The sequence below is a fragment of the Solanum stenotomum genome, chromosome 12 (assembly GCF_019186545.1).
Source record: "Solanum stenotomum isolate F172 chromosome 12, ASM1918654v1, whole genome shotgun sequence".
Taxonomy (NCBI): domain Eukaryota; kingdom Viridiplantae; phylum Streptophyta; class Magnoliopsida; order Solanales; family Solanaceae; genus Solanum; species Solanum stenotomum.
In genome coordinates, this window is record NC_064293.1 from 33,184,374 (window position 1) to 33,204,545 (window position 20,172).

Here is a 20,172-nt window from a genome sequence, read left to right on the forward strand (position 1 = left end):
AATCTTGAGCTGAAATTCGCATTATGATTATAAAAAGTTAAATATCACTATGTTAAAATTATTGAGATTAATCGGGCCAAATTGGGCGGGTCAAGACTCAACCCATTTTTTAGCCCATTTGAACCCAACCCATTTGAGCCCAAACTAAACTTGGGCGGGTTAAGATCCAACCCAATTTCTATTTCAACCCGTTTTAATATCTTCAATTTCAACCCAACCCGCCCATTTGACACTCCTAACTAGGGGTGTACAAAATCGAACCGAAAACCGAATCAAACCGCAAATCGAGTCAAACCGAGAAAAAAACCCGACTAGTGGTTGGTTTGACTTGGTTTGGTATTGAAAAAAAAAACCCGACTATATTTGGGTTGGTTTGGTTTTAACTAAAAAAACCAACCCGAGACCAAACCAACCCGACATTATATATATAATTTTAAAATTTTATTTTATACATAAAAATATTTACTTTGATATAATTTTTAAATATTTCTTATACTTTTTCATTGTTTTTATCTTTTAATATATTATTTCAAGTTTGGAACTTAGAATTCTAAATGGTTCAATAAAGATTATAGTCCACAGATGTTAGTAATTATAATAAAGCTTAAATCAAAATCTAATTAATACTAATGCAAAAAGAAAATCAATTCAACACTAAGAATGACAATAATATTGAATATTTGTTCTTTTGTTTTAGATTGGTTTAGACAATTCAAATATATAATCTAATTTTAATTTCTTTTAATATTTTATTTAGTCATGTAACTAATACTTATTAAACTTATTTTAGCATGATTTAGTACTTTTTAAATTATGATCATTTTAATTATAACTTGTTAATTTGCAATATTTGTTTTACACGATTTCATTATTATTATTATTATTATTTTGGATATTTTAGTGTCATTACACATATCATATTTTGTATTATTTTCTTAAGAAATGCCTTAGATAGTTGTATTTTGGTAGGACTAAAGAAATATTTGAAGTACAAGTAAATTATAAGTTTGTATGAATACTTTATCGGAAAACTCCGAAACAACCCGAAAATCCAAAAAACCCGAAAAAACTCGAGTTTAATTGGTTTGATTTGGTTTGGTTTATAGATTTAAAAACCCACACAAATAATTTGATTTGATATTAGAAAAACCTGAACCAACCCAACCATGTACACCCCTACTCCTAACTACTGGATTATCTTCCAAATATTCTCAACCCACTTCTTTCACTCTATAAAACCTCTTTCTAAATGCCAATAGTTAATAATAATACTCTTCAAACTATTATCTTTGTGTTTTACATAATTATAAAGATATTAATTTTACTTTTAAAAATTTATCCTTATTTTACACGTTTTGAAAAAGTATTTTTCAGTGAAAATTTCCTATGAATACTAAAGTAAGTATAAAGAATGTTTAATTGAGAGGTGGGCAAGGAGCGGAGATGGTTGATCTGTTATTTGCTTAATACTTGCATCTTTTTTAAAATTATTGATCTTTTTAGCTTGAAATACCTCTTAAAAGAATTACTTGTAGAAAATATGAAGAATTATACTTTATGATCTGACTTTTAATTAAATATCTTGAAGAAAGAAGTCGTTCTATAATGACATAAAATTCCACGAATTAAAAAGGGTGATTTTGGCTAGGAAAATATATTTTTTCTTAATTATGTAACACATCACTAATTTTGAAACAAATAACAAGATAAAAATATCACTTATTTTAAAACGGAGGAAGTAACAAGGTGACAAGTGGGGAATTGCTTTTACATGAATTGATTTTGTGATTTATTTAATTTATTCATTTTGTTTTATGCTAAATTTGTACAAAAGAAAAAGTACTCCCTTTGTTATTTTTACTTATCATTATTTGACTTGATATGTTCATTAATAAAAGGCGAAATAATCCGAGAGATCCTTATATTTGGCTTCGTTTGTCACCTGGACCCTTCTACTCACGATTTTGTCAATTGAACATTTAAAGGTATTAAAACATAGTATTTTAAACCACTCTGATCATGTGTCTCTCTCAATCGCGCTGATGTGGATAACACCCTCACTCTCCACATCAAAAATATATTGCCACATCATTTTTTTTATTACAAATAATATTTTTTAAAAAGAAATCTCAAACTAATCTCCAAAATCCTTTCTTTCTTGATTTCTTTCTATTTTTTCTTCTCTTCCCATATTTTCCATCTATTTTACTACTAATCATTCATTTTTTTTCTTTCCTAGTGAATATTTTATGTTGAAGGGGAATTAGAAATAGTCAAAGCTTTGTTATGTTTTTTATTACTGTATAAATTTTGCTATTTTAATAGTGATGAGAAATAAAGTGACTCAAATGGAAGATAAGAGAAAGAAGAGAAGGAGACAAAAAATGGGTCATTATAGAAAACTCATCAAAAATGCTCTCAATAAAATTGTCTTACATTTAGAAAGCATCTCAAACATGTCTTTCAAAAACCCATCTAAAAGTCGTATCTATTTCACATTTTAGTACCTCTTTTTCTCCCTCTCTTTTACCCAAATCTAAATAAATATCTTTCTCTCAATCATTATAGAATTCTCAAATGATAGGTAGCATATGAGAAGAGAAAGAGGAAGAATAATGGGTAAGAGTATTGGAAGAGATTGAAGATGATGTGTATGGTGATGGTGGGGGTTGGGTGAAATTATGAGGAGGAAGAAGAAGAAACGTACAACATATTGGGAAAGTGATTTTTTTTTTTAATTGTTATATTTTTCTTTTAATTCTTTTTTTAAAAAAAATTAAATAGTTGTCTTCACTTGCTTTTAAACACGTGTAACCACTCTCTTGATCTGATTCAACAAAAATACATCACATAAGCTTAGTCAACGGTCAAAGGGGTTTAAAATAATGTGTTTTAATAACTTTAAGTGTTCAGTTGGCAAAGTCGTGAGTAGAAGGGTCTAGGTGACAAACGGAGCCAAGTATAAAGGTCTTTCAGGGAATTCCGCCTTAATAAAATAACTATTGCTATAGGTATTTTACTATACTATCCCTNCCTCTTTTACCCAAATCTAAATAAATATCTTTTTCTCAATCATTATAGAATTCTCAAATGATAGGTAGCATATGAGAAGAGAAAGAGGAAGAATAGTGGGTAAGAGTATTGGAAGAGATTGAACAAGATGTGTATGGTGATGGTGGGGGTTGGGTGAAATTATGAGGAGGAAGAAGAAGAAACGTACAACATATTGGAAAAGTGATTTTTTTTAATTGTTATATTTTTCTTTTAATTCTTTTTTTAAAAAAAAATTAAATACTTGCCTTCACTTGCTTTTAAACACATGTAACCACTCTCTTGATCTGATTCAACAAAAATACACCACATAAGCTTAGTCAAAGATCAAAGGGGTTTAAAATAATGTGTTTTAATAACTTTAAGTGTTCAGTTGGCAAAGTCGTGAGTAGAAGGGTCTAGGTGACAAACGGAGCCAAGTATAAAGGTCTTTCAGGGAATTCCGCCTTAATAAAATAACTATTGCTATAGGTATTTTACTATACTATCCTATTAATTATTGTTTTGTATTTGGTCTTGATAAATGATATGGAGAATATTATTTAATGTTAGGGGTAAACCATGAAAAAATAATAATTGTCTTATATATATATATAAATATATATATATCGAAAGTGACAAGTAAAATTGAAAATTTATTTAAGAAATAAATGACAAGTAAAAGTGAACTAAGGAAGTAAAAGTTCATTACATAATTATTTTCTTTTATTCAAATTATTCGCGGAATTATTTCATCAATTATACACTTGTTTAGAATATAAGAAATGAAATTAAGTATTTTCTTGTTTAGAATATAAGAAATGAAATTAAGTTTTTTCGTGTTTAGAATATAAGAAATGAAATTAAGCTTTTTCTTGTTTAGAATATAAGAAATGAAATTAACGTTTTTTCTTACATTACGCATGTCTTTCCTTTTTATCGAAAGTAGGGTTTGAAACGTGAGAAGTCTTGTCTTCACTTGTTTTATAAAAGGGGTCACTTTTCTTAATCATTGTAGACATAACTTCAAGATAAGGTTGCTTATTAACTATGGATATTAGGAGGTCAGGAAACTACAAACCTAGCATTTGGGATGATGAATATGTCCAATCACGACCCAACTTGTACGCTGTAAGTCCAAAAATAATAAGTCGATTTTTTTTTTTCATTTTCGACATTCCAAACTTAATTTACATCGCGATAGCTATATGCATGTGCTAATTATTTGGAAAAGAATTAGTGACGAACTTGTTTATCATGCAGGAAGAGAAATATTGTGAACGAGCTGAAAAACTAAAAGAAGAAGTAAGAAGGATGTTGGAGAAAATAATGACAAACTCATTGGAACAACTTGAGCTTATTGATATTTTGCAAAGACTTGGAATATATTATCACTTTGAGGAAGAAATTGATACAGTATTGAAGAAAACATACGTTAATTATAATAAAAGAGATCTGAACAATGAGGAGGTGTATGCTGTTGCTTTAGAATTTCGACTTCTTAGACAACAGGGCTATCATGTTCCTCAAGGTACTTCAAATCATTTTTCAATACCTAATACAAAACATCAATTAATATGGTAGTGTGGTAAAACAATTATTGTTGTCTTAACTGGTGTACCAAGTCTAAATGTGACAGTTAATTGTAAAAATGAACGGAGAGAGTAGCTATATCTTATAGTAAATCCATGCTTTGGTTCCTTTTTGTTTTTTGGCAGAGATATTTTGCAGTTTCATGAACGAGGAAGGAAAGTTCAAAACAGTCCTTGTGGAGGATACTAAAGGACTGTTGAGTTTGTATGAAGCTTCCTATCTTTGTATGGAAGATGAAAACATTATGGAGAATGCTCGAGATTTCGCCACTCATCATCTCATGGAAAGCCTTAAGAAGAAGAAGATGGATGAGAATGTTAGTGAGCAAGTAAGCCATGCTTTAGAAATGCCTGTGCATTGGAGGATGGAGAGATTAGAAGCAAGATGGTTTATAGAAATGTATCACAAAAAAGAGAACATGAACCCTCTTCTACTTGAACTTGCAAAGTTGGACTATAACATGGTGCAAGCTACATACTTGGAGGAACTAAAACAAATGTCAAGGTGATTTCTATATGACATTTGAAAAGTGAAAACACTATAGAATACACTATTTGACATTTTTTTATGAAAAATATTTTTAGATATCTGGTTGGTGAGTGAAAATTTCTTTCTAAAAAGATATCTGGTTAGTAATCTAGTACTAGCTAGTAAATTGGAAAGAACATTAATCTGGCTGGTTATGACGCATGCAGGTGGGATAAGAACATTCAACTTGTTAAAAAGATGAGCTTTGTGAGGGACAGATTGGTGGAGGGCTTCTTCTGGGCTGTTGGTTTCACTCCTAATCCTCAGTTCGGATTCTGCAGAAAGCTTTCAACAAAGCTTTCTGTTCTCCTCACAACAATTGATGACATCTATGATGTTTATGGTACCTTGGATGAACTTGAGCTCTTTACTGATATTGTTGACAGGTTTGTCCACATGCTTTACATCTTTTCCTCACTCTCAATTTTTATACTATCGTGTCACCTAAAAGACAACTATCCATAATAAATGATTAAAATACACTAGTAATAGTTATTATTGTCGTTATGGGGGTGAGGTGGGGTGGGGTGGAATAGAATCTCATGAAATATAATTCATTGCCGTTGCATGTTGTGAAGATGGGACATCAATGCAACAGAGCAACTACCTGAATACATGAAAATCAGCTTCCTAGCTCTTTTCAATTCAATGAATGAACTGGCTTATGATATTCTCAAAGAACAAGGGTTCAGCATAATTTCACAGATAAGGAAGCAGGTAATAAACCTTTTTTCTCTATCTTAAATTTCCCATCTAATTGTATATTGACATGTTCTGGATCAAATATTTCAGTGGGCTAACCTGTGTAAAGCTTACTTATTGGAAGTGAAGTGGTATCAAAGAGGATATACACCTACGTTGAATGAGTTCCTGAGAAATGCCTGGATATCCAACACCGGTCCTGTACTAATAATGCATGCTTATTTTTGCATCACAAACCCCATAAAGGAGGACGAATTGGAATGCTTAAATCATTATCCTCCCATCATTTACTCACCTTCGCTAATTCTTCGACTTGTAAATGACTTGGGAACTTCACCTGTAAGTTATGCTTATAAAATAAAATTTTGTGATTCATCAGTAAGTTCCTTAACTATCTCTGATACTTACAAGTCAAAAGTTGTTTGGTTTTTCTTTTCCCTTTGTTCAGGATGAAATCAAGAAAGGAGATCATCTTAAATCAATCCAATGTTACATGCATGATTCTAAGTGTTCTGAAGAAAATGCTCGAAACTACATAAGTAAGTTAATTGATCAGACCTGGATGAAGATGAACAGAGACATACTAAGGGACCAATCCTTCTCAAAGGATTTTAGAAGAACTTCGATGAATCTTGCTAGGATTTCTCAATGCATTTACCAGCATGGAGATGGATTTGGTATTCCAGATCGTGAGACAAAGGATCGGATACTCTCCTTGTTCTTTGAACCCATTCCTCTTACCTGAAATGCCATGCCTCATTATGCCTGCCTACACATGAAGCTCAATGAAAAAGAAATAAAATATATGTTTAAAGAAATAAAATATATAAGAATATTTGTGATAAGGCACGTATCTTTCATACTTACTCAAGGAGGAATAAGCGAAGAAAGATAATGATTTGCATCTTCTCAAATTCCTGGAGGTTTCACACATGGTGGATTGAGCAGCTTGACAGTTCCTTATGGTTACTGAAAGTTATTTGTCTTTATCCTAAATAGTTATGAAGTAGNGAAAAAGAAATAAAATATATAAGAATTTCTGTTTAAAGAAATAAAATATATAAGAATATCTGTTTAAAGAAATAAAATATATAAGAATATCTGTGATAAGGGACGTATCTTCCAGACTTACTCAAGGAGGAAGAAGCGAAGAAAGATAATGATTTGCATCTTCTCAAATTCCTGGAGGTTTCACACATGGTGGATTGAGCAGCTTGACAGTTCCTTATGGTTACTGAAAGTTATTTGTCTTTATCCTAAATAGTTATGAAGTAGTTATAGTATATAAGACTACATCCAGTAATGTGTAGGCAAGCTATAGTATATCTTTTATTTGCAGAAAGATTGTTGTTATGGGAGACACGAGATACTTGTCTCTCTTTGTATTTTATGTTGCTTGTATCCAGTATAAAACTTTGGTTTCTATCAATCTGTATTCTATATCATGAAACTTGTACAATGCCCTGCAGTAAATAAGGCTTTGGAAGAGCCATGGTATTGCAAGAAATAGTTATCGACATTGTCACGAATTTCCGACATTACATAACAATGGAAGATGAAAAACCCTACAAGAACAATCAAGTAGAATACAGGGATCCCCTGACAATTCTAATTTGGGGATGAAGTATTATAATCTCAATCTCAAGAAAATAGTTATGAAAGAACAATTGTACATGTCAACATACAAAACACATCATCAGGGCAAGAAAATGGTTTTTTATTATGTTTCTGGTGTTCTGATCATTCACTCGTTGAGCTCATCAATTGGAATGACTTAACCAGCATACACGAGGCAAGTACCTAGTCCGTTATCCCAACTCCAGTCGTGCTTATCGTTGGTTTATACCATGTGAGAAGCCTGTACAAACACAACCACTATACCAGCTTCATTGTTATGAAGCTAAAGCGTTCAACTTCTTCTCAAACATCTTAGCCCGTCGAAGGGCGTCCAAGGCCTCTGCCTGCTTTCCAGAACGTTTCAAGTTTAATGCCTTTAATTTCTCTGCCTTTACCCGCTCTTCCAACTGCTTTCTCTCATTGGAAGTTTCATCAGATACACGTGCTTCAGTTAGTTTTGGCTCTGATCTTTCAAGGATTTGAGAGGCAATAGTGCCAGTTTTATCAGTATCACTAGTTATAGGTTTTTTCATTTCCTGCCTTTCCGGGCCACGGGGTACAATAGAGGTATCTGCAATTCCAATTGCTTTTAAAGCAGAGAAAAGCTGAGGATCAAGAAAATCCTCAACACTGACACCCTCTGCTGATTCACCTGTGGGGTCAGAAGACTGCATTGTACCTTGGGAAGACGCTTCTTCCAACTGGCTCTCAATAGCTTTTGCCAATTCAAATTCTGCATCAGCTTCTTCTGTCCTACCTTCCCTTCGCAACTTAAGTGCTTGTCGTTTGTGGCTGAGAGACTGTTGCTGTAATTTAAACCGATCACGTCCAGACAATGGCTTTGGACCTGAGCTGGGACTTACTTCTTTCTGTCCTACTTGAGATATATGAGGTACTTTGTTTGGGCTAACTTCATTTTGTCCCACATGTGAAGTATTAGGACCTGCTGAGACTGTGGAACTACTACTACCCAGAGTCTTTTCCTCCTCAAGGTGCTTCTCTAAGAGTTTTGCCTGTCGAAGTTCCTCCTTGGCTTCTGCCACTTTCCCTTCTCGCTTCAATGCAACTGCTTTCCTCTTGCGAGCCAGAATATCTTGACGAAGGGAATTTTGTTCAAGCTGAGAATTAACTTCCTCGGCAGTTTTTGACTCAGAGATGCATGGTTTCTCATCTGATTGAGAGACCTCTTCTGGTTTCTCCGGAGTATGTGTAACTTTGCTTTTCATATCCTCAATCGGACTCTTCAGTGAATCTGACAGTGGAAACTGTGGGTTCTCAAGGGGAGAATCAATAGCTATACGTTCTTTCTGCTCATTTGACTTACTTGGGTTAGACATAGATTCTTCAATTTCAGCCAACTGTTCTTCTAACATTTTAGCCGCATTCATCAATTCCTCTGCCTCCTCAGTCTCTCCTTGACGTCTTAATGTGAGAGCCTTCCGTTTCAAGCCCAGAAGTTCCCTCTGGATTTCACCTCTACTTTTTTTAGATGCTCGAGTTTGGATGTTACTCTTAGCATCCTTAGTTAGGGGCTCGCTAAGATGAGAAACATTATTTTTCCCTTGAAATGACACAGATGGAACATTAGCTTTTTCATCATCCTGCCAGCCCAAATTATTAAGCAGTGAAAGATAAGTTGGGTCATGCATATCTTGATCTGTAACCTCTGCATCTTCATCTCCAGCATCAATATCTGCAATACTTTCATCACGCTTATTCCCAGCAATAGGCTGCACAAATTTTGGTGGATTATCAATATCTTCAAGTTGCTTCTCAAGAATCTTGCCTCTTTCCAGTTCTACTTCAGCCTCATCTAACCTTCCCTCCCTTCTTAAAGCAAGAGCCTTCTTTTTAATACCAAGAAGTTCTCTCTGGATCACAGACTTACTCTTTGGTGCTACTTTGGGCTCTTTATCCTTTCTTTCAACAAACTTTCTTACATCCTCTTCACCATTACTTAGTTGTTCTTCAAACTCACTCTCCAGTGTTTTTGCCCTCTTCAGCAGTTCCATTGCCTCCTTAGTTTTACCAGCCCTTTTCTGGCTAACGGCTTCTCTTTTCAGAGACTGAATTTCACTTCGTAGCACTTCCCTATCAACAGGTTTGAATTGCTTTTCTGAAACCTCAGATTCGGCGGCATCTTCAGTCCAGCCCATTGACTCCAGGGCAGCTGCTATTTCTGGGTCATACATGTCATCATCAGTTACTTCAAAATTACCATCTGTACCAATATCATCAGCAGTTCCAAGAAAGTTGTCAAAATCATAACTAGAATCTGGTTTATGTCCAGTGGATAAATCATCAAATTTATCAGTATCCAGCCCACGTATTAAAGAAGAAAGCTCATCATCAGAATCTTCATCATCACCCAACAGTTCCTGCTCTTCTATTTGCTTTTCAAGAATTTTAGCCTTCTTCAATTCTTCTTTGGCTTCAGCAAGTTTCCCTTCCCGCTTCAGCTGGATTGCTTTTTTCTTATGAGCAATGACCAGTGACTTGTCCATTCCAAGAATTTTCTTTTCAGGATTAGTCTTTCCAGAAACTTCTCCAAGAAGCGCAGAAAGTTCACCCTCAAGGCTCATGGTTGCTGGCCTTTTGTCAGCAGTACGAAGATCCATATCTGACCATCCCAGATCTCTGAGTTCAGAAGCAAGATCATCCTTCTCTTCGGTAATTTGAGGAGAGAGCTTATTTTTCCTACCAGATGCTTTGCCAGCATCATTATCTTGCTGGATCTCGGTGACATTACTGGACGACAATGCTCTTTTACGATTTTTTCTCAGAGAAATCTCCAAAGCAGCAGCCTGCCTTTCAAGTTCTTTGCCCCTCTTAAAAGCCCTTAGAGCCTCTTCAGGTTTACCTGCAGATTTTAGAGTTCGGTGATTCTGTTTTTCTTCCATGGCTTGCTGACGTAATTCTTCAGGAGTAGTGGAACCCATCTCAGTCTGCTGCTCTGTCTGATTACTGCTTCCATCTCCAGCCTCATCTTTACCAGAGAAATCTAGAACATATGAACCTGATGCAGTGCTTGCTGACTGTTGATCATGGGAAAGAACATCTGAGGTCCTTTCTTTACCCAGAAGGTGATTTAAAACTTCATCCTCACTCTTTGATGCAAGTCTTGAGCTCCCTATGACAGACAACACTTGTATTTTAAATCGAGCAGTAGATCATTTTTATCTATTAGCACAGTAACTATGACTGGGTAAAACCAGTTATTTGTTTGGTACCTTTTGACGCTCTACTTTTTTGACCATATCGCAATTCAAATCGTGCAGCCTCTTCTAATCTTTTGCATGGTTCACAAATACGCACCGGTGAATCACCTTGTCCGCGTAGCACCATTCTTTGCTGGGTACAGCTATTACAGAAAATGCCCCCGCACCTCCGGCAATGATGCTGAAATTTCATAGTGTGAATCACAAGACAAGTGGAAAAAAAAAACCAAACACCTACCATATTCATATTTCCATTCAAACAAGCACAAAGAGACAGTTGAGGGGAGGATAAAATCATATATATAGCCTTGGTAATAAGGAGATAAAAGATGATATTGATATTTCAACAATACTAATGCAAAAAATGTCATTATTAAAAGAACAACAGTAAGGCAGAAAAGAAAAGTTGAAGCCACACCTAAATAATCAACTTTAACATGGTGTGTCTTAGAAAAAAGGAACCACTCTAGGCAAACCATAAAAGCATATCCGTTAACTACTCCTTTCAACTACTACCATTGCAACCTATTCTCACAGCCCAGAGAATGGCATATAGCCCGCTACTGAAGAGGATTGGTTTTTAGGCAACAATATGCGAAAAGTTCAGAGGCTTCACAGTAAAAGGCTAGATTCCTAGGAAGGTAATCTGCAAACACTTGTTTGGAAACAGCAAGAAATTTCCAGGCCACACGTGTGAATTTTGTTTGGAGGAAGATTATCCTTGAGCTGAACCACTACTGAAGAGTTTGAGAACATCATAACTCAGATATTGCCAAGAAGACGGAAACTACAGAAAAAGCATTCAATATCTGAGCTAAAATGACCACAATTTGCTTTCCAATTATATCAAAAAGGAGAAGGTTCATAGTTCTCATAAGAAACAACATCTGCTAACATTGATCAATCAGCAAAAACAAAAAGAAACAATTCAGCAAATGGAATTTTAACTCCAGCTTTTCAAACAGGGTTGATAGATGCCTCAATTGAATTGCAGTTCTACTTGACAAAAGGTTTGGACTATGAATCGCACACAAAAATGTCTATCTTCTTGGATTATTAGCTATGAGAGAAATATAAACAATTAAACCCAACTACTAAAAGTTATGAACACTTCAAGGCCAACTACTTCTGTGGAGATAACCAAATATATAGAAGCATCTTTGTGGTCAAGAAATTCACTAGAGAAGCAGATGAAGAACCTCTTGTTCTCCAATAACTACAATCGCAGATAAGAGCACAAGTGAATGAAAGTTGTATATTGCTGATAACGATGGAAGATATTGGGGAGAGGGGGGGGACTATAGATTCCCATCTTAACACCCGTGATCATTTTTCCCAACATTAAAGGAGAATTGATTGCAACCATTCTTGTCCAAACACTTGCCAATTTACGTAACAATGAAATAGAAATGCATAAATTGTTTGCAACCAGGATGAAATAGATTGATTTTCTGATGAATATATTGCCTATACTGCACACCCTTTCAACTCTAGAAAATTGGCTTTTCTACTGAAGGAGGACCAGCTTGAAATAGCACCCACTAAAGTGGCAAGTCAGGTGATTCCTCTATATTTAGAAAACAATAGAGTTCTCTGCAAGATGTGTCACTAGAGTCAAAAGGACATGCATTACCTAGATGAGGAGGTGAGAAAGTTTAATATCATCAGCTAATTGAGCTGGTCTAGATGACTAGATGAAATCTAGAAATCTACTAAAGACATCCCCAGCCATAGTTAAAGTACAATAAAATATGAAAGAGATTATAATTTCTTGCTCCCAATTCGTTGCAGAAAGAGGTTCATATTCCCTTGAAATAAGAGAATGATGAGCTATTGGGTTTGCTTTGTTCTTTCTCTTGGTGACTTAACTACCTCTGAAGGTCTCAGATTTTTTGTCGAGCTTATTTTCTTGTATAATGCATCCTCAACAGATGGTGGAGTACAATGGAAGCAGTATCATACTGCATGTACTATTATCTTTTTCTTGATAATTGTTGGAGCTGGAACAAAGATAAATATGTACTGAGCAAGCTTGTTCACATCCAAAGTTCTACACAAATCCAAGTAAAAGAATTCAGAAATCTATTGTAAGCGAGCACTTCAGTCTTGCCACTAAGCCTAAAATATAAATTCGCTGTATCTTTCCCATTATATCTCTTTTCTCTCAATAAACCTGTTTATCGCAAAAGTACTTTGATTGCCACGCTATTCAGGAATAATATTTGGGAGGATTAGCTATACACTTGGAATTCAACATAAGATCATTCCGTCGAGAATAATGTTCACAAGAGTCCTTCAGCAGTATGAAACACCTCAAACATACTGGAGTAAGGTACAAAATTAGAGACATTCTTCTGTACGACTAAACCTAGGAGGGATAAGCATTTCCATAAGTGTATATTAATGGACCCAACAGGGTATATGAATGATCATCAATGTTATAACATAAAGGTGAGGTTTTTGCTACAACTCCGCAATAGTACCACAAATACTACAGTACTTGACAACATATTTCAATAAAGTCAATGGGAAAATAAAAGGGTATAACATAAAAATTCAATCAAAAACTTATATTGACGACATATTTAAGATCTAACTTGTGATTATTCAAGAATCAAACCCCATAATGATCAAAACTTAAAACCTTGGGAATTTGCCTAATGGGTATCGAGAAAAATCATATTTTTGAAAAAGGGTGTCAAGAAAAAGTTGAAGAAACCATGGAAAAGAAACCTTGCGATTGATGAAAGTGAACTGAGAAGAACATCCTTGGCAATGAGAAGCATCAACTACCCAATTATTCCCTCTGAGTGATGGTTTTGAAGGTAAACCGATCTTCTCTAACATTTTCTTCAATCTGTTACTTTCAAAGTAAAGAAAAAGTAAACCTCAAATAGGAAGAAGAATCCTTCGCTGATTCACTTTTTCTGAAATTTTGTTTAAAACGCCGAGTGGAGCGAACCGAACGACGACGTTTACGTGATGTTTCGGCGAAAGTAAGAAAGAGAAAAAGAAATCAAATACCTAAGAAGAATTGTTTATTTATTTATATTTATTAAATAGTTTTAATACCTAAGAAGAAATTGCTATCCTTCTAATTTCTATGTTGATACTTTTTTCACTTAATTCTCAAATATTAGTGTTTTGTCAAGCTTAATTCAGTTCAAAATATTAACGTTTTAGAAAAAATAATATTATTTGTAATAGTTTTCTAACTGAATTCTTACTGTTCTAATTAATAAAGTGTTAAAAAGCAAAAAATTAAAAGGAGAAAAAGAATAATTTTAGACAAATTCTAATGGTTAAGGCTATTAAACCAAACGATACATATATATATATATATATATATTGAAAATATGAAGAAAAATATACAGCACTTTATGTGTCTAATAGTAACAATATGTTATCTTGATATGTCTATTTCTAGATATAATAACCTAACAAAATTATATGACTAATAATTATGAATTAGATATTGTGTGTGAAGCTTCACAAATGCATCTCTTCAATACTACTCTTTATACAGTGAATTAGTTAGAAACTTCAATTGCTTTTCTTTCGCACAATAATTTCTTTTTCCACAACACTAACCTCTTTTTTATATACACACTATATCGTATAGACCACATAAGAAAGAAAAAAAATCTTATTTATATAGAAAAAGATAAATTATAATTAGTTATACATAATAATGAAGTTATTGATAGAAATTTTACTCCTCACACATTACGATCTTATGTTATCTCAATTTTTATGATATTTTGATGAATATGCGCAATTTTTATAGGAACCGGCCTATAACAACATTGTTGCACATAATTATATGAAATCTTAAAAGGAATTAGCATACAAAAACTTGGACCAAACTTCTCGTGAATTTATCACTCTATTTTGGGAACGGATACATCTGGCCCAATTTTATCCTAAGGGCCTTGGCCCATTCATTTGCAAAACCGGAATCTTTTATTTCTTTTTTCTTTTTTTCTCCTTTACCACTTGTCATTGTGGAAAAAATACATAATATTATAACAGGGAAGGAATTTGGTTAGACAAATTCTACCAGGATTGCATATGAATACTATGCAAAGTGCAAAGATTATTATACGGTTCTCTAATAATCACTAAATTATCATGTTTGTCATAAGATATTTGAATTATTCCATTAAAATTTATGTATGTTGTGTATCATTTAAACGTAGTTTGATTTTAATAGGATAAAGCGAGACTTAGATTAATTAATAAAGGAAGCAGTATGAAATGTAGCAGCACTTTGATCTCAAAATTACTTATCCGTACACATAATAATAATAGTAAAATATAATTATATCCGCATAATAAATGTCTATAGTATCTTTGTAGTGGAATACATTGTATTCGTGCACGTACTAGAAATACATTTTACTCACATGCTTAATGAATGTATCCACATGTAAACAATTTTCACACCTAACTGCATTCGTGCAAATAACAAATATATTTATGTGTATTTGCTTGAAAATCTCAAATTATACTTCTATTATCTTTTTAAACTAGCAGTGTCACTTGATTTTTGATGATACGAAAAGGCTTTTCACTTTGTTGACTCATAAATGCACACGGAGTCCGATAGCCTGGGAATTGCGCCTAAAAAGAGAATCACAATAATCAAAGATGTTTGTTGTTGGAAACTTCTAAAGCCAAAACCAAGATGATTAATTTCAAGGATGTTTGCTTTTCTTAGGGTTTGATTTTTGAAGTTCCCTAGCTTTTCATTTAATACCCCTCCCTTCTCCATCATGTCCTGTTGAAAATATAACGACTTCTTTCTTTTTTATTAAAAAAAATCTCAAAGCTAAGATCGAAACCCTTTTGGGTACCAATTAATCATTATCATCTTATATTTCATGTTTGTATTTGCTTCTTTAACGTAACATAGCAGCAACTTGTTTTGTTTGCCTCTTGACTCGACGAAGCTCTTAGTTCCAACAATGTTTTAGATTATTATTTTTTTATATCCAGAAACCCGCATGACATGATTTCATTTTAGGGAAAATTGTATGAAATATCAAATTAAATGCTATAGCCATAGTTTATTTTATTTGTAATTCGCAGCAAACATCTCATTTTTTTACCATCTGATTCGGTATACAATTAGTCATTTTCGGTATACAATTAACAATTTTATACATTTCGGTATAAAATGTATACAATGTGTTTGTGTTTATATAAAGCGAGAGAAAAATGTATATACAAATACAAATACATATATTTTCGTCTTATTCACTTATAATTATACAAATACAGATATTATTATACAAATTACAATGTATAAATGAATTTATATAAAACTGAACAATTTGTATAAAATTGGATGTATATATTTAATTATACAAAGCAAAAGCTCATAGCAAACATAGAATTTGCTATGGAGCGCAATTATGCAAACTATAACTATAACATACAAATATAATTTTTATATTTGCTATATGTGAAAGTTGCTCATAATTTTATCCTTCAGAAACTTTTTAAAGTGTACAAATGTTATACAATATATTTACGGTTGCACGTTTCAAATATACATATGCTATGACATGCTTAACCCTTCTTAAATGGTATGTTGATTCAAACTAAGTCACATAATGCAACACACTGAGCAACTCNGATTCGGTATACAATTAGTCATTTTCGGTATACAATTAACAATTTTATACATTTCAGTATAAAATGTATCAAATGCGTTTGTGTTTGTATAAAGCGAGAGAAAAATGTATATACAAATGCAAATACATATATTTTCGTCTTATTCACTTATAATTATACAAATACAGATCTTATTATATAAATTACAATGTATAAATGAATTTATATAAAAATGAACAATTTGTATAAAATTGGATGTATATATTTAATTATACAAAACAAAAGCTCATAGCAAACATAAAATTTGCTATGGAGCGCAATTATGCAAACTATAGCTATAACATATAAATATGATTTTTATGTTTGCTATATGTGAAAGTTGCTCATAATTTTATCCTTGAGAAACTTTTTAAAGTGTACAAATGTTATACAATATATTTACGGTTGCACGTTTCAAATATACATATGCTATGACATGCTTAACCCTACACATTTTAAAAGTCTTTATTTTCTTCTTAAATGGTATGTTGATTCAAACTAAGTCACATAATGCAACACACTGAGCAACTCTTTTCTTATTAGAAAATTAAGTCCAGTTTTACTCCTAATAAAATAAATATGTGGCCATAGCTTACAAGTTACAACCAATTTTTCTCGAATGTTCATCTTAATAATGTTACAACTACGATGGGGAGATGAAGAAGAGTTCTGGTGACATTTTTTTCCATCAGTTGTTAATTATGAAGTAATTAAACTTCGTGCAATATTTTACTCTATTTACCGCAGCCTAGGAAGCAAAATATTGTCTAGGTGTTCCGGTTGCTCAGATCTCTTCTATGTGATGTTGTCTAGATCAAGAGCCATAGTTATAATTTTTTGTTTCTTTCTTCTTGTTGATATACACGTGTTCGAAGAAAATTTATGCCCCAGATTATAAAAATGAAACTTTCCATGCACCTAAAATCTGTAATACCTAAATAATTAACAATATTGAAATTAAAGCATAGTGTTAGCGAGCCCCACAATTGTTGTGCTTGTAATGAGCCGCATTAGTCGCTGGGAGATTCTGTATTAGAAAAAGTCTTGGCACACTACTCTGTGTAAAATTATTCTTTAGAAACATCCATCAAATATATTATTAATATACTTCTCTGGCTCCAAGATTAGACAAAGACAAATACAAAAGACAAAAATCTTATACTTAGATAACTATTTTTCTTTCTATCACTCCCAGAATCAATGAGAAATTTATGTTCATGACTATTCCACTCAATGAAAAAATAATGTTTTTTTAGTAGTGTATTTTTTTTCTCCAGGTAGTTACTCCTCTATACTAGTAAGAGGTCTTAACTGTCAAAGAAAAGCTTAATAAAAACACTTTCATTCTGGTTTTTCCCTCTAGAAATGTTTGGAGATCAGTACTCCCTCCGTCCAAATTATGTGTTTTACATTTAAAGTCGGTTAAAAAAGAATGTTATACTATTTTAATTAGAATCAATTTGCTTTTTGAACTTTTTATTTTAGGGTTAATAAGATGATTAATTGCCTCTATGACTTATTCTAAATCAAAAGTTTTAAATGTCTTTCTTTCATTTTATGTCTAGTCAAACACCTAACATATATTGAGACGAAAGGGGTAGTTAAGAAACACCTTACATATATTGCTCTTTAAAGACTAATATATACATTGCACTGCTTGCTTTTGAAAGACTACATTGATTCATATGATCACCACATAATTAAGAAAAATTTGAAGTCCTTGTGACTGAATATCTGAGCCTGTTCTGCACAGTGACTAATGCACAAGCTGGAAAATTTTCATTTTGAGCTATTTCCTTCTGAGTTTCTTCAGAGAGCTTCTCATAGTTGAGCACACAACATATCTTTATCTTTTCTTCTTCACATAAAACATTAATATGTACCTGTTATAAAATCAAGAGCTTAACTTCATTCTATGTACTCATACTGTAAAAAAAATATTTACATAAACATATTCACTTTAAAAGCACTTTTTTATGTTACCTTGAGGTACATATCTATGGCAATATAAATGTTGTCATATGATTCTCTTGCAATATCCGGCATAGCCATGGCCAATGCCAAGAACTTTGAAGGTTTAAGACGAGGATCAGGGGCCACTTCTATGATATAAAGATCAATTAACTCAACAACTTTCTTCACTTGATACATTAATAATTTTTCGCGGCTAGTGGAGAGGAATGTGTCCAGCAGCCTCAGAATTAGATTGATATTGTAAGCAATTTTTCCACCAGCTGGAGAAGGAACAAGCAAATCATCCAGTTTAGCTCTGTCTAGCTGGGAGCCAATTAGATGTTCTAATTTCCCTATTGAACATTTGCTCATTTTCAAGGTAAAAGACGCCTGTAGAATGTCGAATAGACCCCTGATAGATATGAAGTTGCTATCAAGAGAATAAAGGAATTTGATTATAGTCTCAATGATTCTGCATTTCTTAACTGATGAAGCATTTGGACAGTTCATTCTTTTGTAATAAAACAGGAATGAAGATATCACATGAAGATCCAATTTCTTAGAAATCATTGTGTCTATAATTTTCTTGAACATATTGAGTTTCAAGAATCCAAGATCTGCAAACCACCAGGTTGCTTGACAAGTGTAAATTCCCCTGCTTTCTGTACTAATGCCCCCTGAAAACTGCATGGACGAATTGTCGGTAGAAGATGCACATGGACTAGAAATGTAATGAAGTTCAAGCCTTCCTACCACACAATCCAAGAACTCTTGTAATAAAGATGAAGATGGCATGAAAAAGATCAATTCTTGGCAATTTTTCAAGCCAATAATCAGCTCAGACCATGTCATGTAATGAATCTTTTCAAAAAAAGAAATTGTTTGCTCGACCAAACTTGGTCTCCCCTGCATTTCTTGATTCATTTCAAGGTAATTGGCAGCACAATGCAGTTGAAACATGTTAAAAGGAGTTATCTTTATCCTACCACCATTATAGCAAAACTTAACAATGTGTTCAAAACAGTCAGCACCTCCTGGAAATTTGTCGAAAATTAACTTCAGCCTTGTTGTTTTCCCTGTCAACTTACTAAATAGTTTTCTTAATCTCCCCGAGAAAGATGCAAGAATAGTCTGCAGAATACAAATCATATATAAATGAGATGGTCAGTGAAGGGTGCATTTTAGTCCCTAAGAAACATCTTACTCGAGGGAAATGGAAACAATTGACAATAGTGAAATGTATGTACCTTGTCCACCAAGAATATTTCTTGTCCATTGACATCAACCTCAAGAAGACAGAAATTTTGCATAATCAAAGAATGGTTCCAAGATCTAAAAGACAGGGAAATGAATGTTAAAAGAAAACATCAACTGTGGGATGTCTAAACTTGTAGAATGATATTCAAAGGAACAAACAAAATGCTGAGAGATGGAAAATAAAAGAAGTTCCAACCCTCATTTTTCTAATTCCAGTTTTAAAACTAGTTTATTGAGCAAGTTTCTCGACATTTGTGAACTTTGCTACTATGTCAATGGCTGGTCAGCATAAAATATTCTAGGAATTAGAAGCATCCAAAAAAATTACTCTATATTATTACTATTTGGAAATTTAGAAAAGAAATATAGTATTTCTTTAATTACGATTATTTAAAAAATCTATATAATAATATAAAGCTGAAAGATAGGGCTGCTGATGTGGCATGCTTCTAAAGCCAGGAATCATATTTATTTATTTTTGATATTTTTTTTATTTATCACTTATTTTGTNACACTTTTTATGAAATTGCTAAAATGTCACAATTAAAATCAGATGTCCAAATTCACAAAGAGAAGAATTTTGTTTTTAGATTTGTTAACTTTACGCATAGTTAGT

General features: G+C 33.0%; 3 protein-coding genes and 1 long non-coding RNA gene across 4 annotated transcripts; 2 read left to right on the plus strand and 2 right to left on the minus strand.

Moving 5' to 3' along the window:
* Positions 1 to 4,033: 4,033 nt before the first annotated feature.
* Positions 4,034 to 6,654, plus strand: LOC125848663 ((-)-alpha-terpineol synthase-like). The gene is made up of 7 exons (XM_049528583.1): positions 4,034 to 4,161; positions 4,294 to 4,561; positions 4,749 to 5,127; positions 5,319 to 5,537; positions 5,730 to 5,868; positions 5,944 to 6,192; positions 6,302 to 6,654. The coding sequence occupies exons 1-7, from the start codon at positions 4,081 to 4,083 to the stop codon at positions 6,596 to 6,598; spliced, it is 1,632 nt and encodes a 543-aa protein (XP_049384540.1). The 5' UTR covers positions 4,034 to 4,080; the 3' UTR covers positions 6,599 to 6,654.
* Positions 6,655 to 6,659: 5 nt separating this feature from the next.
* Positions 6,660 to 7,295, plus strand: LOC125848702 (uncharacterized). The gene is made up of 2 exons (XR_007444550.1): positions 6,660 to 6,828; positions 7,095 to 7,295. It is a non-coding gene; the product is annotated as an uncharacterized LOC125848702 (long non-coding RNA).
* A 77-nt stretch (positions 7,296 to 7,372) lies between these two features.
* On the minus strand, positions 7,373 to 13,653 carry LOC125848656 (uncharacterized). The gene is made up of 3 exons (XM_049528571.1): positions 13,422 to 13,653; positions 10,701 to 10,869; positions 7,373 to 10,600 (listed from the first exon to the last, which is right to left on the minus strand). Exons 1-3 carry the CDS (start codon positions 13,533 to 13,535, stop codon positions 7,746 to 7,748), a joined length of 3,138 nt encoding a protein of 1,045 aa, XP_049384528.1. The 5' UTR covers positions 13,536 to 13,653; the 3' UTR covers positions 7,373 to 7,745.
* Positions 13,654 to 17,991: 4,338 nt separating this feature from the next.
* On the minus strand, positions 17,992 to 19,938 carry LOC125848668 (BTB/POZ domain-containing protein At3g22104-like). Its single transcript, XM_049528586.1, has 3 exons — positions 19,547 to 19,938; positions 18,330 to 19,430; positions 17,992 to 18,229 (listed from the first exon to the last, which is right to left on the minus strand). Exons 1-3 carry the CDS (start codon positions 19,607 to 19,609, stop codon positions 18,047 to 18,049), a joined length of 1,347 nt encoding a protein of 448 aa, XP_049384543.1. The 5' UTR covers positions 19,610 to 19,938; the 3' UTR covers positions 17,992 to 18,046.
* Positions 19,939 to 20,172: the final 234 nt, after the last annotated feature.